The 27388-nt window shown below is 37.3% G+C and overlaps 1 protein-coding gene across 12 annotated transcripts in view; it reads left to right on the top strand.

The window, feature by feature from the left end:
• Positions 1-27388, top strand: part of ST7 (suppression of tumorigenicity 7) — a 256441-nt gene that overhangs the window by 151538 nt on the left and 77515 nt on the right. For 9 of the 12 annotated variants that reach the window (XM_027102109.1, XM_027102113.1, XM_027102116.1 and 6 more), the window contains 6 exons: positions 8425-8479; positions 9103-9218; positions 10542-10617; positions 12737-12805; positions 14707-14861; positions 17065-17162. In XM_027102109.1, the coding sequence (XP_026957910.1) occupies positions 8425-8479; positions 9103-9218; positions 10542-10617; positions 12737-12805; positions 14707-14861; positions 17065-17162 (569 nt within the window). The remainder of the gene's footprint in view (positions 1-8424; positions 8480-9102; positions 9219-10541; positions 10618-12736; positions 12806-14706; positions 14862-17064; positions 17163-27388) is intronic. The other 3 variants (XM_027102111.1, XM_027102114.1, XM_027102110.1) reach the window with 1 other exon arrangement.

Raw genomic sequence — 27388 nt, 5'->3', positions numbered from 1 at the left:
ATGTTCATCAGTGATATTGGCCTGTAGTTTTCTTTTTTTGTGATATCTTTGTCTGGTTTTGGTATCGGGGTGATGGTGGCCTCGTAGAATGAGTTTGGGAGTGCTCCTCCCTCTACTGTATTTTGGAAGAGTTTCAGAAGGATAGTCGTTAGCTCTTCTCTAAATGTTTGACAGAATTTCCTGTGAAGCCATCTGGTCCTGGGCTTTTGTTTGTTGGAAGATTTTTAATCACAGTTTCAATATCAGTGCCTGTGATTGGTCTGTTTATATTTTCTATTTCTTCCTGGTTCAGTCTCGGAAGGTTGTGCTTTTCTAAGAATTTGTCCATTTCTTCCAGGTTGTCCATTTTATTGGCATACAGTTACTTGTAGTAATCTCTCGTGATCCTTTGTATTTCTGCAGTGTCAGTTGTTACTTCTCCTTTTTCATTTCTAATTCTATTGATTTGTGTCTTCTCCCTTTTTTATTTGATGAGTCTGGCTAATGGTTTATCAGTTTTGCTTATCTTCTCAAAGAACCAGCTTTTAGTTTTATTGATCTTTGGTATTGTTTCCTTCATTTTTTTTTCATTTACTTCTGATCTGATCTTTATGATTTCTCTCCTTCTGCTAACTTTGGGGTTTTTTTGTTCTTCTTTCTCTAATTGCTTTAAGTGTAAGGTTAGGTTGTTTATGTGAGATGTTTCTTGTTTCTTGAGGTAGGATTGTATTGATATAAACTTCCCTCTTAGAACTGCTTTGGCTGTATCCCATAAGTTTTGGGTTGTCTTGTTTTCATTGTCATTTGTCTCTAGGTGTTTTTTGATTCCCTCTTTGATTTCTTCACTGATCTCTTGGTTATTTAGTAGTGTATTGTTTAGCCTCTATGTGTTTGGATTTTTTACAGATTGTTTTCCTTTAATTGATATCTAGTCTCATAGCGTTGTGGTCAGAAAAGATACTTGATACGATTTTAATTTTCTTAAATTTACCAAGGCTTGATTTGTGACCCAAGATATGGTCTATCCTGGAGAATGTTCCATGAGCACTTGAGAAGGAAGTGTATTCTGTTGTTTTTGGATGGAATGTCCTATAAATATCAATTAAGTCTATCTTGTTTAATGTATCATTTAAAGCTTGTGTTTCCTTATTTATTTTCATTTTGGGTGATCTGTTCATTGGTGAAAGTGGAGGGTTAAAGTCTCCTACTATGATTGTGTTACTGTTGATTTCCCCTTTTATGGCTATTAGCATTTGCCTTATGTATTGAGGTGCTTTTATGTTGGCTGCGTAAATATTTACAATTGTTATATCTTCTTCTTGGATTGATCCCTTAATCATCATGTACTGTTTTAATTTTTCCGTCGAATCTGAATGAGATCCTCGCTGGGTAGAGTAATCTTGGTTGTAGGTTTTTCCCTTTCATCACCTTAAATATGTCCTGCCACTCCCTTCTGGCTTGCAGAGTTTCTGCTGAAAGATCAGCCGTCTACCTTATGGCGATTCCCTTGTATGTTATTTGTTCCTTTTCCCTTGCTGCTTTTAATATTTTTTTCTTTGTATTTAATTTTTGATAGTTTGATTAATATGTGTCTTGGCATGTTTCTCCTTGGATTTATCCTGTATGGGACTCTGCACTTCCTGGACTTGATTAACTGTTTCCTTTCCCATGTTAGGGAAGTTTTCAACTATAATCTCTTCAAATATTTCCTCATTCCCTTTCTTTTTCTCTTCTTCTTCTGGGACCCCTATAATTCAAATGTTGGTGCATTTATTGTTGTCCAAGAGGTCTCTGAGACTCTTCTCAATTCTTTTCATTCTTTTTTCTTTATTTTTGTCTGTGGTAGTTATTTCCACTATTTTATCCTCCAGGTCATGTATCTGTTCTTTTGCCTCAATTATTCTGCTATTGATTCCTTCTAGAGAATTTTTAATTTCATTTATTTTGTTGTTCATCATTGTTTGTTTGCTCTTTAGTTCTTCTAGGTCCTTATTAAACATTTCTTATATTTTCTCAATTCTATTTCCAAGATTTTGGATCATCTTTATTATCATTACTCTGAATTCTTTTTCAGGTACACTGCCTATTTCCTCTTCATTTGTTAGGTCTGGTGGGTTTTTATCTTGCTCCTTCATCTGCTGTGTATTTCTCTGTCTTCTCATTTTGCTTAACTTACTGTGTTTGGGGTCTCCTTTTCGCAGGCTGCAGGTTTGTAGTTCCTGTTGTTTTTGGTGTCTGTCCCCAGTGGCTAAAGTTGGTTCAGTGGGTTGTGTAGGCTTCCTGGTGGAGGGGACTGGTGCCTGTGTTCTGGTGGAGAAGGCTGGATCTTGTCTTTCTGGTGGGCAGGTCCACGTCTGGTGGTGTGTTTTGGGGTGTCTGTGGCCTTATTATGATTTTAGGCAGCCTCTCTGCTAATGGGTGGGGTTGTGTTCCTGTCCTGCTAGTTGTTTGGCATAGGGTGTCCAGCACTGTAGCTTGCTGGTCGTTGAGTGAAGCTGGGTGTTGGTGTTGAGATGGAGATCCCTGGGAGAGCTTTCGCCATTTGATATTATGTGGGGCTGAGAGGCCTCTGGTAGACCAATATCCTGAACTCGGCTCTCCCACCTCAGAGGCTCAGGCCTGACACTGGCCAGAGTGCCAAGACCCTGTCAGCCACACAGCAGCTGTGTGACTGCAGGTGAAAGATTCCACCTCTGTGCCTCAGTCTTCTCCTCTCAGCACTCTTTACTGGCTTTTCCTGAAGTCCTCTTCTTCCTTTGATCGTCTTTCTTATCTTCAGTTCCACCGTAGATGGCAAACATCTCTCTATCTTTGATGTCGATCGATGGATGTGGTGATGTCTGGCTCGCCGGGGCCGGGCCCAAGCTGTGTCAGACAACGGATGGACATTCATGGCGAACTGGGCCGCCCTTCTTGTTCTGCCCGGGGCCCCTCGCCTCTCCTCCCCGCCTGTCGGTGGTGTTGGAAGGCAGGGGTGCTGCGTCCAGTCTGAACCCCAGTCTCCCAACCCCAGTATCAGGGCCTCGGTGGGCTGGCGTCCTCTGACACTCTTACTTCGCCTCCTCAGCATATTTCGTGAGCTCATATACATTTTTATGTAAAACTTTTAATAAGAATTTCTCCTGGGATTCTAAGTTAAGGTTCATTACATTACTAGAGGCAGTTCAAGCACTAATTAAATACAGGTAATAATTTAAAGAAAAGCAGTGGAGATTGAAGAAACTCAGGTAGCTTGTAAAGATATATCCTAAGACCAGGCCTTTCAGAGCTTGCATTTCAAATATATCTGTCAGCAAATTTCATTGCTGCATGTCCAGGACCTTTAGAGTTGCTCTCTAATAGTCTCAATCAGGGGAAACTCAGTTTATACTTCCCAAAATCTATTTATGAGTTGAAAATGATTCTCTTAGCCAGTGCTTATTACGTCTTTTAAAATTTTTTGCCACTAAAATTTGTGTTCTAGCATAGATTAGCTCTCCAGATGAATGGTGAAAATGCCTCAAAAACACTTTTGTCCCCTGGTGAACATTTATTTAATAAACTTATTTCACAGTTTTCACGTTATTTGGTAGAGTTGATTGACTTAGGTCAGAAATGACCAATGAGAAATGTATGAGAGACAGAGATTTAGCCATTTAGCAATATTCTTGAAGAAATTTGTACACTATCTTGAATAAAGTAGATCAATAAAAATGGTCTTAAAACTCATAATTATTTACACCTTTTCTCATTCCAGAAGGGAATTTGAGAGAGTAATATATTTGTTGAATTGAAAGCTACCTACATATTACTTTGTGCCTTTACTTCTAGTAATCTTTTCAAACTAATTATTTCAAAAGGTTATGAAAACAGTTAAAGCTTAGTTATTTAAGAAAATGGGGGACTTCCCTGGCTGTCCAGCAGTTAAGACTTAGCCTTCTAATACAGTGGGTGCAGGTTCAATCCCTGGTCGGGGAGCTGAGAACCCACATGCCTCAAGGCCAAAAAACCAAAACATAAAACAGAAGTAATACTGTAACAAATTCAATAAAGACTTAAAAAAAGAAAATGGATATTTTGTTACTCTTAATGATTGCTTAAGATCAACCTGTATGACGTAGAGAATTGGGTAGTCATTTCTGAGATAGCAAAGCTAATATATGCAGAATCACATGTCAGAAATTGACTGGCTTGGGGTTAATCTTGATTGTCATAATATATCGGAGAAAACATTAGTTAGGGCCCTTCTCTGTTGTACTTTGGAACTAAAATGTTTAAAAGTATTGTTTCAAAGTGCCTAACATTTCCCCAGAGGAGTTTTCAAAACTGTTCCTCTAGTAGAAGATTTAATTGATGAAGTCACATGATTTTTAAAATATCATGTTGCAGGTAACAGGGCTGTTGTATATTGTGGATACTTGTTAGGCAGTCTGGATACCAGACTTTAATCTCATTTACTTTTACCGTGGGGAAATTATGTAGCTTTTCTATGCTTTACTCTTTACTTCTATAAAAAGGGCCTACTCTGTGACCCTCACTAACTTATGTTAGGAATTTAGATGACTAGAGCTTTAAGCCTTTTTATAGAAAGGCTCAATGAAAGTCAAGCTCATAGCTATGACACAAGTTGCTGTTGCTGCTTTTTGTAATAGTATTACCGTCATTATTACGTTTCAGATTCTGGGAAGAGGTGGTAACTTTTTGGTATAATACATCTTCCTAGGCTATAAATTAGTTACTTATATATTTGAAAGTCCTAGGAGTGGGGATTCTCTCTATGTATATATTTTTAATTTTAGGGAAAAAAGGTTTTCAGAGTTAAATAGGTTGGATGTAGAAAAATATTTTCTTCCATGGGATTAAAAGCCCTGGGACTTTAGAGCCTTTTGGTTTTTCTGAGAATTAAGTTCTCTTTTTCCTTGAGGACTGTGCCAAAGGGAGAGTCTTTGGTTCTCTCAGTACATTTATTCCTTCTAAGGAGCTTCTTCGTCTGGATGCCATACAGCGGTTCAGTGGCCTTTTCCTTTTTCTACCAATGTGTTGGGTTGGCCAAAAAGTTCGTTCAGGTTTTTCGTAAGATGTTATGGAAAAACCTGAATGAACTTTTTGGCCAACCCAGTATAAGCTCCTCTAGGTCATAAACTGTATCTTTTTTTTGTAACCCAGGACCTCGTGCAAGGACTAATGCATAATAGCCATTCTATACATGTTTAAACCACTCAGTCCTATGAGGTGGGCATTCTGAAGGAATAACTGAGTTTGAAAAGGCAAGAAATAAGTATCACTGAGATGGAAAGTTTTGGTAGGGAATGGTGAGAGGGAAGACTGAAAAAAAGGTTGGAGCATGATTTTATAAGTCCTTGACGGTGGTAAGTATTATTTTTTATGTTCTTTATCTCCCACACAGAAATTTATTGTCATCCTACGGGTGAATGGAATCTGTTCTCCATTTAGTTCCTTTGGGAACTAAACAAGCGCTAGTCCAATGTTTACTGCTTCTCTTTCTCTTGAATTGCATTCTTATGTGCATGGTGAGGTCTGAACATTCCTATCAGCAGTTATGGGTAGAGACTCCTCTGTGGGCTACTACAGATGGAATCAGAGAGAACATGTTAATTGTATCAAGGGCATATTTTTAACTGAACTATTAATGATGTTAGCAAGCCCTTGATGAGTCCCAGTCAACCTTTAGTGCTCCTAAAGAGCACTAAAATTGTTGATATTGATGGATAATGGAAAATACCTTTTGGAGGTAAAATTTTAATTCAGACTTAAATAAGAAATTTATTTCTCAAAGATACAAGTAAGATAAGAAACTGGACCTCATGTAGAAAAACTTTTACCCTCTGGAGACCTGAGTTTAATTTATTGACTTAAATCTTCATATTATGATACTTTTGGCATTTACAACCTTTGTCCATATCATGAAACCATCAGGTAGTCTGATATTTATGGGGTATGTTCCCTAGAGTGATTCCAGACCAAGAGAGTTTTCATAGTAAAGATAAAATTATGAAACAAAGCAGCAAAGAGGAAATTAATGTAGCTATGACCTAATTTGAAGTGAAATTTTTTACATGTGTTCTTATTCGACCTCTAGATTGCTTATTTCTTAAAAGAAAATTGTACCTGCTCTGCACCCTCAACTTGAAGGATATAGCTCATGAAGACATTTCTTATATATTTCTTCATCACATGTTTTTTCTCATTCAGAACATTTTACATCTGTTACTTTTACTTAGGTACTCATTTCTAAGTTTCAGGAATAGCTGAAGAAACTGAATACAGACCAGATGTATGACACTGATATTAACAATGTTTTTTTTTTAAAGTTCAGTTCTCTAGTAGAAGTCATAAAAACAATATTTCAAAATGTTTGCAGCACCCCCTGCTGGCTATATCATGGCAGTTCCTAAGTAAAGATGGCATTTTTAGATACTGCTCAGTAATACTTTAGGTATACACACCATTTCTATTTGGAGTTATTTTTATTTAGAAATAATTTCATTTGTATCTAATATATAATAGAGTTAAAATTTTAATTGAAGACAATTTTCTTTATAATTTGTCAATTGATATTTGAATGGCACTTATCCTTTCAGGCAATATATTTGTTGGAGACAAAGTATTTGCCGTAACCTTTTTACTGATATTTCAGATGAAATTTGGTGGGGGAGAGGCTTCTCCCCAAATATCCTATTTTATTGTAAATAATGCTAAAATGACCATGACTGCACACAAATTTGTGTGCACGTTTATTACGTGTTAAATACAAACCTAGCAATATTCATGAAGCTTTAAGAAGAGCACTTGGAATTTTGAAAGACATCCTCTTAGGAGGGTTTGGGAGTGGTGAGGACCTAAGAGCTAAGTGCTATAAAAGCCATGAGGACTGAGATCATGGTTGTTTGGCTCACCAGTTGTTTCAAGCCATGATCTGGAGTACTTTAGTGACCCCACTAAGGAGCTTTATGTCTGGAAAAAAAGTATTTACTTAAGGGAAGCATAATTTTCTAATTAGTGTCCTATGAAATGACAGCCATCGAATCTCAGTTTCTCAAGAGCAAAATTCAAAACTGCTGAACTAACTGAGCAAACATCATTTCCTAAGTGGCAGGTTAAGCTAAGTGACAAAAAATTTAGGACCATTGTTTGCAAACATTGAGTAAATTTCAGGTGGGATCCTGCCCTAACTTAAAGATAAATTTATTTTCTTTAAATAAAAACATGATTTCCTGTTATGTGTACACCTTTCATTCATTATTTTAACAAAAATTTATTGAGATTACACAGTGTTCCCCTAGTGCTTTATGTTTTCCTCCATTTTCACCCTGTATTGTAATTGATGGTCTTACTTGTTTGTTTCACCCACTGGGTGCTCAGTTAATGCATACTGGATGGATGGATGGATGGATGGATGGGTGGACAGATGGATGTTGAATGTAACAGGATTGAGGGGAGAATCTTAATGAATCATCCATGGCCTTTAATGTTCTTTCAGTTTCTGTAATAATTGCTCACTTTTGTGTATCTATGTCTTTGGGTGTGTTTTTTGGCTGACAGCACACATAGATCCTTAAATACTGTTAACTGATTTTATTTTCTAATGAAGAATTATTCATTCAAAGAAATGTAGCATTCTGAATCATTAGAAACTCTTAATCATAGACTGTTTTAAAAGAACTGTAGCTTATTAGTCACACATTTACTATAACACAGTCTTAAAAGCTAATGGTTGACTTTTCTAAATTAAAGTCCTGTGGTTCTGTCTGTGGTCCTTGTATAACAAGATGTATAATCTATTATTACATGCTAACATTATGATATTAGTATGATGATTAATTACCTGTGTCTGCATAAGTAAACAATGTTAAAGTACTTGAAAACCATTTATTTTCATAGCATTTCTCTCTACCATAATGGTAACTTTAGTATTAATTTTCTTACCACTCCTTTACAGCAATGTGAATTGCTGGTGAATTATCACAAAATCAATATTAGCATAGGCCCTAATTACGAGTCTAAGGTTCTTTACATATTGTGCTCTGGAGGTTAAATTTAGCTTGTTATATAGGTAGTCATTGTAAGATATATTTTAGAGTGACAGAAAGTAGTTTTACCTCTACCGATACCTTCTACCTATAATTTAGAAATAAATTTATACAATCTATTTGGACCTCTTGAAGTGACTATAGAGGTTATGAACTAGCTGCTCTTGGCATGTGCCTTGATTTAACAAATGAGGAAACTTGGGCCTGGAGAGATTAGACGAAACTTTCCAAAGTCCTGGTGCCTGAGCTACATTTCCTGATTAACTACCCAGAGTTTTTCCACATTGCTTACCATGTAGAGGATAGAGAATAAAATTATCTTATCAAATGGCCAGGAAGGGTGTTTTGCTGAATTAATTAGCTTGTAGTGTCTGTGAACTTGTGTGTAACATTTTCACATTTCTTTTTGTTGCAGAATGCAAAGTATGGCGAAATCCACTAAATTTATTTAGGGGTGCTGAATATAATCGGTAAGCATTTTGACAGCTTGGGAAACAAATGGGTCTAGTTCAGAGAGCAAAGACAGCAGTAAATGTTTTTGCAGGTTCATTTAGGGGTCATTTAACAGTCTGTATAGCGCTTCCATTTTTTGATGCTCTCCTGAAATGTTTTGATTTTTCTGTTTTATAAATATTTTAGCATTGGAATTAGGATAACATACAAAAATGTGTGGTTTTTAGAGATTTTCTATTACGTTATTCTTTTTACTATATACTATGTAGTCAAAAATATTTTGAAGCTTACCTGGAACATGGTTATAAAGATGCCACAGAAGTAATGTTAGAATTTTATTTTGCAGAGTAATTAGGCAGATAAGAATTTTCATAGCTTTGGGGAAATCTCTATTCATAATACTAATTAGGAAAGGTTTTCATTAGCTAGTGCTACTAAAATTTTAAGACAAAAATATAGCAGAATTTTTTTTACTTTTTTTCTGCTGATATACTTCCTAAAGGGAGACTAGGATGATTATTTTTTTATTATTGGTAATAGTACTCAGTGTGTTATGGTTCAACACCTATGCAGCTTAATATTTTGTAGGTCTTGCTTTCCTCCCTCAAAAGTGCCTGACCATCTTACTTCTCCTTTACAGGTACACGTGGGTGACTGGACGAGAGCCTCTGACTTACTATGACATGAACCTCTCTGCCCAGGACCACCAGACATTCTTTACTTGTGACTCGGACCATCTGCGTCCTGCAGATGCAAGTATGGAAAATACTTTAGATAGTTACTGAGTGGGAGGGCTTTTTGGTTTGTTTTAAAGATCAAGGTTACTACTTGTAGAATATCTGCTCTACAAAAACCCTGATGAATAAAATATTAAATTGGAGATTGACCAGTAAAACCCAGATTGTTGATACTTAAATAAAGGCTTTATCGCAATGAAGTATTAATATAGAAATGGGTCCCCTCTTTATAATTTAAAATGTTATTTTTAAAAAATATACCATGAAGCTAACTAAATCCTTGGTTGAGATAGAGTGAAAGGTCATGTCTCCTTGATGATATTCTAGTTAGAAATTCAGTGAACCCAAATAAATAATGAATATATTGTAGTGATTCATATGCCTATTTGTAGGTTCACTAGCATTGAATGGGGGCATGGACTTGGTTATTGGCATCCAGATTTGTTTTCCACCCTAGAAGAGACTTTGTTTAGCATGCATTTCATACTGCTTGAGTTCCATGTAATCCTACTGATATTTTTTATATTATCAAGCTTAAAGTAAATAGGTGAAAAAAAAAAACCTTAAAATAAAAGAATATGTACATGCTCCTAAGAAACTAACTTAGAAGATACAAATTTATAAAACAAATTAGATAAGGAGATTGTTACCCTTTTTAAAAAGGTACCCTTGCCATGGTGGATACATAATACAATGAAAATTCCAAGCATTAAGCTTCCCACAATATATTCACAAACTGCTCTGCTATATAAAAACTGGGTTTGCAGCAAACTTTGGGAACAGGTACGCATGTTAAGCAAAAGTCTAAAGCACTTTTTTCTGATCCAACTCATAATTCTTCCAGTGGTTTTAGAATGTTCTAATATCCAGATCCTGTAGCAAGTGTTTGGGAAAATGACCGATAAAAATCGTGCTGTGTCTAAACAGAAGTAAGAGATTAGTAGCAATCTCATCCCAAAATGTGCAAAATAATGTATGTTCTCTAACAACAAATGATATTAATGAGCAAAAGAAATATTAAATCTCTGTTAGAATGCCTTTTCTTTTCTTGATTAAGAAATCTTAATCAAGATTAAGTCTCTATGATTATAGACTATGGGTTAGTCTATAAGATGTTAGACCTCTAGTTTTATGAGCATAAGAAAGATTTGATATCAGCAATTGAAGGACAATGGAATAGCAAATTAGAGTGTATTTGTGTGACTTTGGAGTTTTGGGCTAACCCACTTGGTAAGTGAACTGTTCTCTTGTAATTCAAGCTGAAAGCTATTAATTTAGCTGTACCTGTACTGAGTCTTTTTAAGTATTTATTGACGTGCTTTTCTGTCTTTTTCTAAAATAGTAATGCAGAAAGCCTGGAGAGAGAGAAACCCCCAAGCTAGGATTTCTGCAGCCCATGAAGCCTTAGAGATAAATGAGTAAGTGGGGGGAAATCTTGCTTGCTGAATGTATTCAGTTGCCATTCATGGGCTACTTAAACTATGAATTTGAAATTGAGGATTATTCTGGGGGGGTATTAATTTATTAAAAAAATTTTTTTTATAAAGGACATCCATGTGAAGATAGTTTTAGTCATTTTAGACAACAATTTAGTGGCTTTGCTATGACCCTAAATTAAATCCTTCAAGGGCTAGCCATGGAACAATGTGTGGACATAAAATAAATACAGTGCTTTACATATCTAAAACATTGTGACAGGGACATTTTTCCAGATATAGAATGCTTATCTCTGCCATCACATTTCCTAGGTAGAACTTCTGCTAGTAGGGAAAACATAGTAAAAACATAAAGTGAAGAAATTATACTTTAAAAATATTTCAAGATCAAGACAAAGATAAGAGGAAATGCTGTCCTTAGTGCTGTTAAACATTCTGTGGGTCACCAAGGAAGGCTGGGAAGTTTCGTCTGGAGATGTCAGGAAATGAGAAAGATTCTTAAAGTTGGAGTCATAAAAGCTCAGGGTTGGCAGAGACCTTGAAGGTCTTGTAGTTCAAACACCCATCTGGTGCTTGAATCACCTCGACATTCTCCCTGCCAAGTGGTCATTGTTAAACTATTTTATGATTTTTCTGAAGAGGGTTACAGAATCTTCAGAGGTCTTAGTGAAAAGATTCACTTGAGAGTTGGAAATCCTGCCAGTGTAACCTGTTGATCTATTTGGTTTCTGATTCTGTCATGCAACATATTTATTTTCCAGTTTCTTGTCATCTACAAATTTGATATGCCTGCCTTCTATGTGTCATCCGTGTTTCTAATAAAAGTATCAGGACCAGGGATAGAACCCTGTGACATGACATATAGAAACCACCCTCCAGGTTCATGTCTTCCTGGATCATCACCCTTTGGTATTTATTGTACAACCAATTACTAAGCCACCCAGTTACACTGTGATTCAGCCCATATTTCTGCATTTTGATCTTAAAAATGCCAGTTGTAGCTGTGGATCTTTAATGTATAGTAAATCCATTAGAGTACATTAAGCTAGCACAAACTGATTTATTTATTCTTAGTGAATTTAAGCTAGCTTCCAGCATTCACTACTTTCTTTTAAAAATGCTTAGAAACTATCCCTTTAATAACCCATTAGAATATCTTTCCAAATAGCTGTTCTGTAGTTTGGGAAGTCTGCCTTCTTCCCCTTTTTGAACATTTTTACTGCATTAGTCATCTCATCTTCTAGAACCTCTCCATTCTTTGTGATTCCTTAACAATACACAGAGAGCAATTCCGAGGGCTGCCTACAGGATCTGTTGGCTTCCTGGGATTTGCCTATCCCAGTCCAATAATTCATTTACAATAGATCAGTTACTTGCTATCTTACATCTTTTTATTCATTTTAGGGTTTCTTCTCCCTTTGTCAGTCTGACAATCATTCTCCCTGATGGAGAAACCAGGAACAAAATAGGAGTTAGAGAGTTTTGTTTTCTCTTTATTATCTGCTGCTACTAACTATAAACTTTCCTTGTTTTGATGTTGTTGTTGTTGTGTTGTTTGTCTTTTTTGCTTATTTATATTTGTCATGGTTTTGGAGAAGTGGGGGTGGTGATAGGGCCTTAAACATAATTTAAAAACAGGGAATAGGTGGTTGTCTTTAACATTTTTTGTTTTGCCTTTATTTTGTTTTGCAAGCTTCAGCTAATGTGGAGTTGTAGCTCTCCTGACATTATTCTGAAAAGCTCATTTCTCTTGTAGTGCTTCATTACATGCCCTCTTTCCATCTTTTTTTACATGTCCTTTAGAAATATGACCTTGTGAGAGATCTCTGTGCAGCCATAGTGGTTACTTGTCACCCCTCTTTTCTTCCTGAGAGGGTCATTTGTGATTGCAGTTTTGATTAGACATTTGGAAGCTGCTTAATCCTCTTAAACCATTTTTCCTTCTGCGTCTCATGCCATTGAATCACGCCTCTTTTCTTTGAATTTTTTGAAATCCACCTTACCTTCTCTGATTATCCTAAAGTCCGAAATGACATAGTAACTCTCTCTGAATGTTCCTATCAATTTTCATTTCACCAACTATTTTTTTCTTCTTGGTCAGAATTAGGTCCAGAGTTGAAGTTCCCCTAATTGCTTCCTCTACCATCTGGGAGATAAAATTATTACCAAAGTAAGTCAAGAACCTGTTGAGTGCCCTACTTCTAACCAAATGAGACTTCTTCTAGCAGATATCTGGATGGTTGACACCCCCATCACCATACTTTCTTGCTTCTGTATGTGTATTGTGTTGTGACAGGATGCATCATCTCTATCTTCCATTGAGCTGAGCAGTCTGTTCTGTACTCCCCAACCATTAGCACTTCTATTGCTCTTTCCTTTCTCCTTCACTCATAAGCTCTTAGCATGTTTCTACCCCAGACTCATGAGTTTCTACACAGATGTATGTTTTCTTGGCCAGTAGTGCTACTCTGCCTCTCCTCCTAAGAGTGCTATTTGCAATATAAATAAACAAAGCAAGCAAGCTAGCCCCAACCTGTCTTGAGTTCCCAGCCCACCAACTATAATCTTATAGCTAATTCCTCTGATACTGTGTCCACCACTCAGTATTATAATCTCCATTTTCACTTCATTACCCTGGACCTTATATTTATGTGTCGGCATCTGAAGCCTGAAGTGTTGCTTCCCAATGCCCAACCCATTTATTTCTCCAATGAATCACTGGGCAGTTTTAGCATCATAATTGTTCTCTCCAAGTCATATCTGCTGCCCTCCACAGTAATTGGTTTTACAGCTTTTTTTCTGGGCGTTTTTTTCTCCCTACCTCACCACATTCAGTTTAAAGCCCTATTGATCAGTCCTGCCTGAAATTAGAGGGACTGGCTAAAGAACTTACAAGACCCCTTCTCAAGGCTAAGATTAACTAGTAACCCCAAATCTCACATAAGCCATAAATTCAGCCTCCTTTTCCTACCTGGCTGTTGTAGTTTATGAATAGTAGAAGTAACATTTGGTTTCACTTTCTGTTTATTTTCTCTCTTGTGGTCTGATGGAGGTTGTGATAAGTAGGGAAATGACCACAAGAGAGGCAGTGGAGAAAGCCAAGGGATATGCACAGATCAGGACCTGTGTGGTCTGCTCTGGCCTCACCATTTCCTTATTACATTCCCTTTCTTTGGCATTTGGGTTGTTGTTCTATGATTTGGAAGGTTTAAATTTTCAAGAGTTCCCCTTGTTCGTTGGTTGAGTGTTTATCCTTTCTGACTTCCTATGTTAGAGGTTGTTGAAAGGATTAAATGAGACGATATATGTTAAGTGCCTGGTACAGTGCTTAATATAAACTAAGCAACAGGTGGTAGCTATTTTTGTTAAAGGTGTGAGATTTAACCCTTGTTTGCTACTGAGGCTGAATCTAATTTTGAGCTCTTCTGAAATAACCCTACCTGTAGGTTCTTCCAGTATTCTTCTCTGACATAGAAAACCAGTGCTAACTGTAATGGGATGTTGAAGCACTGCTTGTTAAATGAATAACTTCCTTGATTTAATGAATTTCTCATTCTGAATAAACCCTTAGACTAAAGAGAATCTGTGTTTAGTAAATAAAAGTAAACTTTATGGTATCTCTAACTTTGAGTGTCAGAAGGAGATGTTTAATAACAGCTATTATCATTGCCATCGTTAGTTGACGTTGTTGAGCATGTACCACATGCTGGCTACTACTGTACTGAGCACTTTTCATGCATCACCTTACTTAACCTTCACAACAACGCTGTGAACAAGTGGATTCCATGTTGTTCTCCATCAGGGAGGCAGAGTAATAACTTGCCCAAAGTGACACACTAATAAGGGGCAGAGTCCATATGCTCCTAACACTACTCATCCTACCTCTCAAGCTAAAACACAGACATTTCTTTTGTACCATTATCTTGTGTCAACAACTACAAACAGGGGTGCATGAACCAGTTGGCCACTCTGCATGTTTTGGCATAACTCCTGCCCTTCTGCATGCACTCCTACAGCTATTACAATGTCCTTGGATTTGTAATTGATGGCGGCTGTTATCTGAATGGACAGGTGTGCAACTGCTTATATTCTCTTGGCTGAAGAAGAAGCAACAACCATTGCTGAAGCAGAAAAGCTGTTTAAGCAGGCCCTGAAAGCTGGAGACGGCTGTTACCGGCGTTCTCAGCAGCTACAGCATCATGGATCCCAGTATGAAGCCCAACATAGTAAGGTTTCCTCCAGGTTGACGTGTTGGGGGATCAGAATTGTAACATGATTGATCAGAGCAGATTTTCAGTCCAGTTCAAAAGACATTTCTCCTAGATTAGAATATTGTTTTTTGCCTTTCTTTGTTTTTATTAATTTTTCTTCCCCACAAGAGCACAGCACATAATTAACTTATAGCTTCATTACTGTTCATGTTTTCATGCCTGCCCCTAGCTTTTTAACTCTAGAAATAAAAGTAATAACCTTTAATGGTGACCCTTTTGCTCCTCAGAATTCTTACGTATTTCTGTTTATCAGTTGCTTCTCTGCCCCATAGTTTTAAATCCTAATTGGGAAACAGGACTTAAATTAGCGTTAATGCTCTCAGAGGTTTTGTCTTATGGGTCTTCTACAGCATGGGTTGCAATAGGACAGCTAAGAATATAACAGCTGTTGGTGATTGTCTCAGTATTTAGCTCTTATTTAGGAAGCACTGCTGTTGGCTCCTAGGGAGAAAGAGCCATGAATTCCTAATTATGTATCTTTTTTATATTTAAATTATTTAAAATAATGGTTTCTTTTATTTAACATAACTTTAAAATGAGACCTTTCACTTTAGTACACTAAACTGAGAGTCAGTGTTATTTTAGGGGAATGGTATAAAAAAAAGACAACAAAATCATTTCTGGAATTTCTTGAGCTCCTCGACTTGTCAATTTGTTGGTTGTTTAAGCAGAAATTTAGTGATCCTTGTGAGAGGGAGTGTTTTCATTGTCTAACCAAACTTTGGGTTGTTTCTTTAAAATGGAATTTCTCTCCTTTCTCTCTCCTGCGTCTTGGAGAGTAGGAGTGTATCTCCTTCATATTTGAGATTATAAAATTAAGTTTTAGTGTTAAGCCTGGATTTGGTGCAGAAACTGAATGCATTAGTCCCTGTGACTAAGGTATAATGAGATCTTTGCATTGTGGCCTGTGTATATAAGTCTGTCCACATAACCCCTCAATACACAGGTTTTAATTTTTATTCTTAGTAGTATATATGTTAATCAGGTCTCTAATCACCATCTGTATCTTGCTTTTTTTAAAAAAATTATGTATAGCACAGTGAATTTTGAAGACATATATAGTAAATGTCTGTTCTGTGAATTAAATGAGGATTAATACATAAAATTACATAATCTGTAATATAACTTGAGAAATTTTCTTTATTTCTTTTCTTCTGTAAATTAATCCCTTCAACCTGTTGCCTAAATCTATCCAAAAACATATAATCACATCTTTAAAGTAATTTGTAGGTACTTGGCGGATATTCAGCACACATCTTGTTCTCATTGTTTGAAACTTGAAATGTTAGTACTTTGGTCTTAACATCTTTTAATAGCTGCATATTATACATATACTTAATCTATAACAGGTGTGTCATATTTTTCTAAAACATGGTAATTTTATTGAGGATTAAGTACATACATGTTCTCACTGGTCTGGAAACATATCCAGAAATACACATAATTAAAGAAGAGATTAAGATGAGAAGTTGTTAATGTACTTTTTAAGAGCCATTTTAGTGACTGTTATTACAAGTATTTAGCTTGTCAATACTTTCTCTAACACTAGGGTAGTTTTTCATTTTGTTGCATGGTCTATTGTCATATCTGGAATGTGTTATGTTGCCATTTAAAATTGACTGCTTTGGGGACCTGGAGATGATTATGATGTCACTAGTGTTAGGGAAAGAATAATGTAAAACAGAAGTTCAAGATGAGGCTTCTCCAGACTTAATGTCAAGAAGGAAAAAAAAATAGTTCATCAGGATGCAACCTGAGATTCACCTCTTTGCATCTTCACCAAAAGCATGCACGCTAGTAGAATGTGGAATTCTTGCTTGTAAACCTCATACAATGTGGGTATGTTCATTTTCCCAGCACTTTGTAGCAGATGATTTTATTTATCGAATATTCAACATCCTAACTCAAAAGCATGACTTAATAGTCACATGATTTGACCTTTGGAAGTCTAAGTACTTTGACTTTACTCTGTTTGCATTCTACTATTAGAAAAGTTGTCAGTGCTCCTGGCAGTAAGGAAAAGTCAAAGGAGCAGACTCTTCTCTCTGAGGTTTTCCTTTAAGGGCATGAAAAATACGCCTCTGTATTTTTTCTTGCTGCTGAGCTGAAAGCTCTTGTTTTTTTTTTAAGTTTTGGTGCTTTATGTCTCCCTCTTCAGGACGAGACACCAATGTCTTGGTCTACATCAAAAGAAGGCTAGCAATGTGTGCCAGAAGACTCGGGAGGACCAGAGAAGCAGTGAAAATGATGAGAGATGTGAGTTTGAATTCATGTTTGGGAACAGTGACAATGCACCTGACTTACAGAAGGAGGAACCCACTGAATGGGGCCACGGCAGATAGTACCACTGATGGTGTGGTGGTCCCATAAGGGCTGGGGTTCTGTTCTAGCTCCAAACTTAGTAGATGAGTAATCTTGGACAAGTTACTCAGCTTGTTTGTGCCCTGTTTCCTCACCTGTAAAGTGGGGATAACAGTAACTTTAACAATAACAGTACACTAATAATAATGATTACTACTTAGGAGTGTTGTGAAGATTAAATGAGATAATACATGCAAAGCTTTTAATAGAGTGACTGGCCTATTTAAGAAATCTCAGTAGATATCCTTATTATTAGACCTTTGGGACTGTAGCCAGAAGCCAAGAATGAGATCAGCCATTTTAGCTAACTGACTTTTTTTGTGTTTAGTTGTTAGGAAGATTTGAATAAACTATGGCTCAAATTGCTACTCTCAAATTTAATAACATTATGATCTAATCTTATTATAGTCACTTCAAGCATTTTCCTACGTTTTTGAATCAGGATATTTTATTAGTGGTAGTTAACATAATAAGAGAAAATAGGTGAGAGTTTTAAAACAGAAGAGAACCAAAGGAGGTTATTATTATGTAACTAAATAAAAGCAGTGGTTTTAAGGGAAACCAGTTGAGGAACTTTTACTTCCACATTTTTTTTTTCACTTTTTTTTTTATAGTAAGAAATACTTTTCATAAAGAAACGGACACCAGTGGGAATTGTATTTATAAACCATTTTCTTTTTAAAAACAATCTCAGAAAGCCTTTGTCAACGTTTTATTCTTCTATTGTCTTCCTGAATTAGGAGACAGGTAACTGCCCATTATAAAAATAAAAGAAACGAGGGGTAAGATAAAAGTGGCATCCTGCCCAATTCTCAGCTTTTGGGTTTGAGAACAGGACTGTGTAAACCCAGTGAGCCTTTCCTCAGTTTGTCTCTGGAAGGGTAGTAATTCATGTAAATTCCCAGTTACTCTTTGGTGGTGGGGACCTGCACTCCAGGCTCAGCCCTGGTTATTTCTGCAAGTTACAGTCTAATGTGAAGGCCCAAGTGAGGCCCATACTTCTGGCTCGGGTTCTGGCTACTCCATTAAACAGCAGTTTAGCCACCAGACGTGAGGAGAGGAACAGAGGAGGGAGATTCCAAGATAATTCTAACTTGACTGAAGGTGATAGATGTTTCTTAGGCAAAGCCACTGCAAGGGGGATCTCCCAGGATTAAATTCTTTTGGTCGAAGGAAGAATTTAAAGAATGCTATATAGTGCTAAATTTTAGAAAAGGAGATTTCTGTAGAAACATGACTTGCCTGCAAAGCTTTTTAACTTGCAGAAATTCCAGCTTTTGATATAGTGCAGAAACTCTACCAGTCCCTGAAAGAGCTGAGAATTTTATGAAGGATGGGGTACTTCTGTATCTTAAAGTGGCCCAGCCACATTCAGCCTTTAACAGGGTATTTTATATTTATTGCCTTTTCTTAACCTTAATTAGCCTGGGACAGGCGTGCATGGAGGAACAGATTTTGGTGATTTTCTTTATTATATGCTTAAGCAATTTCATAGGAAAAACAAACTCAGATGATTTTAATTCCAGTTTTTTAAATCAGTCTCATGCTGATTGTCATCATTTTTAGTATATACATATAAAATTTCACATGATTAAAAGCAATATGTCTATACTATGGTTTGATTTTTGTTTAACCTTATTTTATATTTACAATCCCATTTATTGACTTAGTCTACAAATAGATCTTGGGGGAAAATTTGGAATCCAGTGTAATAAATGCTGGGCAGGGAGTAGGAAAACCTGCAGGTAACTCTCAGCTTTGCTCTTCACTAGCTTTGTGACTCGAGGCAACTTCCTTCCCTTTCATGGGCTCTTCATTTGTCTTCTATAAATTGGGGATAATGATTCTTACCTAAAAGAGTAACTGAGGGAGTCATGGGGACAATGAAATGAGATAATGTGAAAACACCTGGCATATAGTAGACGTGCTTACCTTTCTTCCCTATTTTTTCTCCATTACATAATTATGTCTTAATTTTCTGAACTATACCCCTGATGGGCATTTTGGGATATTTATGATTTCTTTTTCTTGAATGAATCAATTAGTCTCTCTCCTTCTCTTTTCATATCTGTATACACACACATCCATATACATGTATATATCTATAATCCTATGTATATATTTCTTGGGTTACTTTTCTAAAAAAAAAAATCTGTCATATTATTAGACGACCAATACATGTTGTCTTTCGACTGGGTCTACGGAGCATCCAGTAGATATGGGCCCTAGTGCTGTAAACAGTCCAGTGAAGGACACCGTCAGACATGGTGGAGATTTGTTTTGAAGAGAAATATCCAAAGTGCTCTTTCCTTCAGAAACTGCTGGAACCCTAAATGGAGGAGGGGAGGTTGAGGCCCCTCTTTCTGTTAAAGCCGAAGCTGGTCCCCGCCCTGCAGCAGACAGTTGGGCCAGCCTGGCTCCTCTCAGGTCACGGGTCATGCGTAGACGGGGACTTCCCTGAGGGGCCACTCCTTCAACAGTGTGCTCACGAACCATCTTGCTGGGAAGCTTCCTCTGATAAAACAGCACGCTGGGTTCCAGGCAGCCTGCTGATAAAGCATTAGGGCAGGAGGATCTAAGTTTTCATTAAGACACAGCCATCCTCCCCCGTGTGCGTTAGTCGAAACTTTCCTAGAGCAGATTTTAAAGTGGACATAGAAATGGCAGAGTCAGAATGCCTTCCCTGTAGAAAGTAGACTCTTTAAAACATTTCTCTGGCAATCCCTTAAGAAAGGGAAAACTGTTAAAAACTGTTCATTGGTGATTTATCCTGAAAGAGAATGAATGGGAATTCTGGGAAGGCCAGCTGTCGATGGTTATGGATCAAAATATTGATCCTGTAAGTGAAATATTGATGAGGTAAGAAAACATAGGCTTCTTAATGTCAAGATTCATGGTTTCTCGTTTTGAAAGCAACACATTAATTATTTTGAATTCCCAGGATGTTTTCTCAAAAACTCACTTTAATTAGCTTCCTTTTGCAGTCAAGAATACAAAAGCACCTTCCTTACTGAAGGAGTGTTTGGCAGTGAATAGAGCTAATAAGAGAGCATGGTGGCTTTTGAACTTCACTATGAGGTGTTACTTATTATTCAAAATGAAAAGAGTTACATTTAAAGAAAGTCTTTCTTTTTCAAATTTAAAGAAAGTCTATTTGCTTACTCTCATTTGGGGGAATTTTGCCTCTTTTATTTTTTTAATTTAAAAAGTTTTTATTTTCTTTCGTTTTTGTTTTTGTTCTTCCCCGCCTCTTTTATTAACATCTGATACGTGACACAATTTTTCTCTTTTTAACTTATGCCACTTAGCTAACCTCACATTTTTCCTCTGTCTTTCCCTGGCCCTATTTGAGTAGATTGGAAATAGAATTCATAAGGCTGACTGGTCTGGCCCCTTAGCCATACTCAGTCAGAATTGGTGTAAACTGGTATGGGTGGGATTGTGTGCTCAGATAAGAGGACCCTCTTAAAGCTCCTCTTGCCCCAGGTCATTTGGTCCAGGGTATGATTTCCCAGTCTTGGCACTATTGACATTTTGTGCCACATGGCTTTGTCGTGGGTGTCCTGTATTGTAGGCTGTTCAGCGGTATTGCTGGCCTCTACCCACTGGATGCAGTAGCAGCCCACCCCCTTGTTGCTCCCCAGTGTGACAACCAAAAATGTCTCTAGACACTGCTAGTCTTTAGACATTTGTCCCCTAGGGGAGGGGGTGTGCAAAATCATTACCCATTAAGAACCACTGATCTGGAGAATCCTACAGTGAGTAGATATGTTTTAGGGCAGACGTCAGATTTTTATTCACTCTGCTTGTTGGTAGTCTGAGTTTCCCCTATGGTGGGTACAAACCTCTAAAGCATCCCTAAAATTGATTAGCTCCTACTAGAACCCTTGACCTGGGACCAGGCTGGTTTGAGGAGCTATTTTGTCTCATATGGGATTCCCTGAACAGGTATCTGGGGTATGAAGAGTAAATGAACTTAAAGATTTTGGCGGTGTCCTAGTTGGAGGGATAAGAAAGAAACAGAGGCAAATTATGGGGTGGAGGTCTTCCTTGGTCCTTGTCCATGCTTCTAGATCATCGTCTGCCTCTCTTCCCTAACATCTAAAGCTCCTTTGAAAGTTGACCGTAAGCTCTCAGACTTTACCACCTGTTTTGCCTCCTTTTGGTAGTTTTCTGCAGACCTCTGAGTCATTCTCCCTGATTCCTGTTTCACCCTCTCTCTCTGCAACACTACCTCTTTCACTATCCTGGCCTCTCATTTGACACAGGTCATCACAACCTTCTTAAAACATTTTATTTATTTTAGGAAACCATGCTCTCTAAGTTCTCCTGAAATTGCAGTCTTCCTGGCTAGATTGTCCTCATCTTCCTAACTTCCCAAATTTGAAGTGTCCCCTGGCCTGTCCTAAGCCTTCCTTTCTATTTCCATCTACAACTCTGGATGATGACATTTAGACTCAGAGTTTTAAATACCATCTAAATGCTGATGAACATTTCTGTAGTGTTTATTATGTTCTAGGCGTTATTTTAAGTGCTTTACAAATATAAATTACTTAATTCTCATAACAGCCCTTGACGTAGGTGCTTGTTCAAGGTTACATAGCTAATGAGTATTTCTGAGAATGTGATCTTCCAATCCAATCACCTGCACCAGAAATATCCAGGGTGCTAGTTGAGCACCTGCTTCACAGGATTAGTGTAGGAATTAAATGGAATAATCCGTACAAGGCACTCGGCACAGGACTTCACGAATAAGTACTCAGTGTGCTATTCTTACCATTACTGTCTAAGATATATTGTTAAGTGATAAGGAAAGGTGTAAATATTAGGTATCGTTTGATTCCATTTTTTTCAATTAAAAATAGATGCTAATATCAACCAGTGGTTCTCAAACTTTTTGGTCTCAGAACCCCTTTAAAACTACTAAGGACCCCAAAACGTTTGTTTGTGTGGGTTTATCTGTTGATATTTACCATTTTTGAAACTAAAACTAAAACTAAATTACATCCACAAAGACCCTGTCTCCAAATAAGGTCACTTTCATAGGTACCAAGGGTTAGGATTTCAATATATTTTTTGGAGGACACAATTCAACCCACACCACCAGGTTATGTATAAAAGCAAAATATAGACTCTTTGTCAATACTTTTATTCTTTCTAAATTTCACTGCCTATATCAGATTAGCTGAAGGCATGTTTTATATTCTTTAGACCATGTTAAACCCTTTCTCAGTCTAGCCGGTAAAGGTTATAACTGCTAAACACCCTTCTTTTGTTCTTAGTTGGGGCTCTTTATAAAAAATAGTGAGAGGAAACTGCAGTTACCTCAGTCCTGGGCTTGTATCCTTCCTGCATTTTCGGCATCATTTCCATGATTCCCAGTTGAGAACTGGAGTGTTTTCAGTTTTTTGTCATGTAAGTTACATATTGAGTATTACTATGTACCAGACATTTTGCTAAGAAGTTTACGTATACCATCTCATTTAACTCACACACCATAGGTGTCCTATTAAGTTGGAAGAATAATTTGTACTCACTGTAACAAGTCAAAGAATAAGGCAGTTATGATCTCTCCTCCACTCCTGCAGTGCCATCTCACTGAGGTAACCAACACTCGTGATTCAGTTTACATCTTTCCACCCCCTTTTCTTTGCTCCTATAAATACGTATCTGATCATGTAAGGATTTTGAGCAGAGTTGATTTGTATCTTAACCAAGTTTCCATATGAGAATTAAGCCTTCATGGGGATGCTCACTTTCTGAGCTTCTTCCTCTTAAAGAAGACATACAGATTTTGAGATAATATAGTGCCATTTCTCCTGATCTCTTTTTTCACAATTATTTTATCCCTGTTTTTCACTGTTTTCAATTTTTATGTCAAATCACTTATTCAGGTGATCCCTTCATTAAGGAGAGATTAGGGCCAATGAACAGAGAGAGACAGGGTTTTTGAGCCAAATTTTAAAAGCATACAAAAGGATAAGTGAAGCTCATTAGATTTTGAGCGTCTTGAGTGCTGCTATGGTATTTAGTTTTCTTGTGTGTCCCTCTCAGCATACTGCACAGTATCTTGTAGATAGACAGTCAAGAAAATATTTGAGTTGGTGAATCAGAGCTGTGGCATACAAATTCCCAGTTAGCACTTTGCACCTGTGACTTCTGTTTCCCAGCCTTTGTTAAGACACTTCTTTGTTACTGGTTTAATTCTACTGATTTTCTACCTTCCTTAGAAGTGGTAACATTTATTTTTAAACTAAAGTAAATTAAAGCAAGTTCACTTTAGAATATTATTGTAGATGTTCATTATATATCATCCCTTTTAGGTCATTAGAAGTATCCTAGGGTGTAAGCAATTGACCTTTGGGAATTAATTTAACAGTATTGGTATTAATAGCAAGAGGATGCGCTTTAACAGATTTGCAAAGTGGAGCACTTCTGATGAAAGCACACTTTAGAAAATATAAACCTCTGGGACTAATCAAACTCTTTGGAACATTAAGGACTATTAATTTGCGTTTTTGTCTGCTTATGTTCATGAAGAAAAATCTTCATGAAATTAATGATTTATAAAAAGAATTGGTATGCCCTTCCCAAACTGTTAAAAAAATTTTAGAGAATATTCTGTAACGAAAATTCTGTTTTTATTGCATAGGTAGGAAGATCTTTTTAGGAGGAAAATTCTAGCTGGATATATTGGAGGTTAATTTCTATTCCCTTTTATCTCTTTTTCCTTATTCTTAACTCCTCTAGTTTCATTCCTTTCTTCCCTCCACCTTTCCATTCCACAGGTCACATTTCCCTTTTATCAATACTTCCTTAAAATTGTCTTGGATTGGGCTTCCCTGGTGGCGCAGTGGTTGAGAGTCCGCCTGCCGATGCAGGGGACATGGGTTCGTGCCCCGGTCCGGGAAGATCCCATATGCCGCAGAGCGGCTGGGCCCGTGAGCCATGGCCGCTGAGCCTGCGCGTCCGGAGCCTGTGCTCCGCAACAGGAGAGGCCACAACAGTGAGAGGCCCGAGTACCGGAAAAAAAAAAAAAAATTGTCTTGGATTATTATGAATAACTTGGTTGATGTATTGTTTTAGAAGATGTTGAGTAGATTGTTGAAAGAAGTCAAGTACCATTATGTAGGCGTGAGGCACGGGAAGAGTAGCATTTGAATATGTTCAGGCAACCGAGTATCACTTGAACATAGTTACTTTCAAGCTTTTAAGACAACCAGATATATCATTAAACTAAAGATAAAGTGTGCAGCGAAATATGTTAATTCCTAGTAAGTGTTCCTGAAGTGTTTGTTGGCATGTTTTCTAGATTCTATCTTTGCTATACTCACAAATAAAGAAAAAGTGAATCTTGAAAGCAAATGCTATCAATAGTAACTCACTGATCTTCAAAGGCTATGACTTTGAAAACTTAATAGACCTTTGCTTTTTTTTAATCATGATTTGCTTTTCTGGATTTGCCTGATATATTAAGTTTACTTATTCAATAAATTATTGGCAATTAGTACTTTATATAGAAAGGAAAATTATTTCACCAATAAGAGCAAATAATAGATTTATTGATTATTGACTTACCTTGTTGCATCAGCAATGATGAAGCAGTTTCATCAGCACTGTATTCTGTATTCACTATTCAGAGTGAAGGGCTGGTGGCAAATAATCCCTGAGGCAGATGAGAGTGTTATTTACCTTAGGTGTTGTCATTTACATAAAAGTCTTATTTGTGGCATAATAAATTCATGGCTGATAAGCTAGCTGTCACTATCAGGGTTTTTCATATGCTGGGCCCACATTTTTCCATGTGGTGAGTAGTATCCACTACTGAGTAGAGCTTTCAATGTATACGGCTGGCCTATGAGCAGTTCTAGATAGGTGCCTGTCATCTGGGAGTTTGATTTGGCTTCCCTCCTCCAGTCAACTGTTCTTGACCTCCCTTTCCACGTATTCATCTTTGGCTTCTGCTTCTCCACTATGTCTACAACCAGTTCTTCTCTTGGATTCCGGCTGTTCTGCATTTCACCTTCACAGGACTCAATCCTGGCTTCATTCAGTGGCTCCAGTCATGCCCACTGTTTATCTAGTTCCACGTCATCTCTCTCCCTTTCTACACTGCAGCCCCGATTTTGGTCTTCCACTACCCACGTTGCACTAAACCATCCAGTTATTCATCTATTCGTTTATTCAGCAAAAAAGGATTGAACCTCCATTTCATGACAGTCCCTGTTCTGGGTGATAGGTGTAATCAATAAACAAAACAAAGACCACTGACCTTACATGCTTTACATTCTAGCAGAGAAAAGAGACAAAACTAAACATAATAAGCATGTATTTTCATAGCATATTAGAAATTGATAAATGCTGTGGAAAAACAATGAAATAGAGCAGGATAAGGAAAATAAGGAAAGGCAGTGGGCAGAGAGTGGAGGCCATGGAAATCACAGTTTTAATAAAATGATCAGGTATGTGTGATGTAGAAGGTGACATTTCATCAAAGGCCCTGAAGCAGGAGTATACTGGTGCACTCAAGTAATAGCAAAAGAGTTCTGGGCGGAACAGAGTAATCCCAGGGGAGGGGTGGAGATTACAGATGATGTAGGGTTTTTGGACCATAGTAAGGGCTTCACCTTTTGCTCTGGGTGAAATGGGGGCCATGAAAGGTTTTGAGCCGAGGAGTGACATGACCACACTTAATTTTTACAGCCTGCTGTGTGGCAAGAGGGAAGCAAAGAGGTCAATCGGAAGGCTCTTATATTAATCTTGGCGAAAGACAGTGGTGGCTCAGGCCTGAGTAGTAGCAGAGGAGGTGGTGAGAAGTGATCAGATTCTACATATATTTCAAAAATAGGACCAGCAAGATTTGCTAATCTATCAATATGCCGTGTGAAAAAAAGAGAAGTCAAGGATATTTCCAAGGACTTTGCCATGGAAGGAGAGGAGTTCCTATCAGCTAAGATGTGGAAATCTGCAGGTTTTTTGGGAAAAGTTGAGTTCAGTTTTGAACATGCTATATTTGAGAGAGCACATTACTCATTTTTATCATAAATAATGGCTTCTTAATCTTTTTGTGGATCAAAACAAATTTTCACTTTGTTGAGGTGAGGAAACCATTAAATAGAGGAAAAATAATGGGACCTCTGTGTTTGATGGAATCTCTTCTAAAATATAGATGATGAGGAACTCCCATTATAGTACCATTCATTTAAGAAATCCCAGGAAGGCAAAACCTAATTGATTTTAGAGAGACAGGACCATCACAATCTTGCAAAATATGTAATGCAGTATGTGTTTAACTTACATACCTATAGATTTTCTTTTTCTTACCGTTTTCACTCAACACTTATTTTTCAGGTCTGTCCATGTTTACTTCTCGTACCTCTGGTATATGTTTGCAATTTCTAACTTCTGTGTCCTATTCCCTATTATGCTCTTACTCTGTTTTACTTAACCTTTCCCCTAGTGAGGGCCCCCATATTGCCTCCAGCTTCCCATTATCAACACCCTGATAGACATGCGAGAAGCCTTCCCTGGGGTGTATGCCCAGGAGTGGATTGCTGGATATTAGGCATATGAATGTGGATTTCAGCATGTCCTGCCAGTACACTTCCCAGAATGGCTGCCTGTGATTGTTTAAATTCTCATCAGCAGTACATGACTACGCCCATTTATCTCAGTACTAGGCCTGTTTTAAACACTATATATATGTTAAATATATTTCAAATTCATTGCATATTGCTTTTTATCATGTTATTTCATAATTTAAAAAATCTTATGTCTGTAGTTTTTCCCCCCTTTTCATTTTGTATTCTCTTTATTTGCCTCTTTTTACTTTTATTTTTGCTGATTAGTCTTGACAGGGGTGTGTCTTTTTTTTTTTAACATCTTTATTGAACTATATAATTGCTTTACATTGTTGTGTTAGTTTCTGCTGTATAACAAAGTGAATCAGCTATATGTATACATATATCCTCATATCCCCTCCCTCTTGCGTCTCCCTCCCACCCTCCCTATCCCACCCCTCTAGGGGGACACAAAGCACTGAGCTGATCTCTCTTTGCTATGCAGCTGCTTCCCACTAGCTATCTGTTTTACATTTGGTAGTGTATATATGTCCATGCCAC

Source organism: Aethalodelphis obliquidens, unplaced genomic scaffold, assembly GCF_003676395.1.
Source record: "Aethalodelphis obliquidens isolate GAN/ISIS:26980383/991018 unplaced genomic scaffold, ASM367639v1 scaffold5, whole genome shotgun sequence".
In the NCBI taxonomy this organism is placed as follows: domain Eukaryota; kingdom Metazoa; phylum Chordata; class Mammalia; order Artiodactyla; family Delphinidae; genus Aethalodelphis; species Aethalodelphis obliquidens.
The sequence above is the reverse complement of the archived record's forward strand: the minus strand, read 5'-3'. Positions and strand labels throughout refer to the sequence as shown.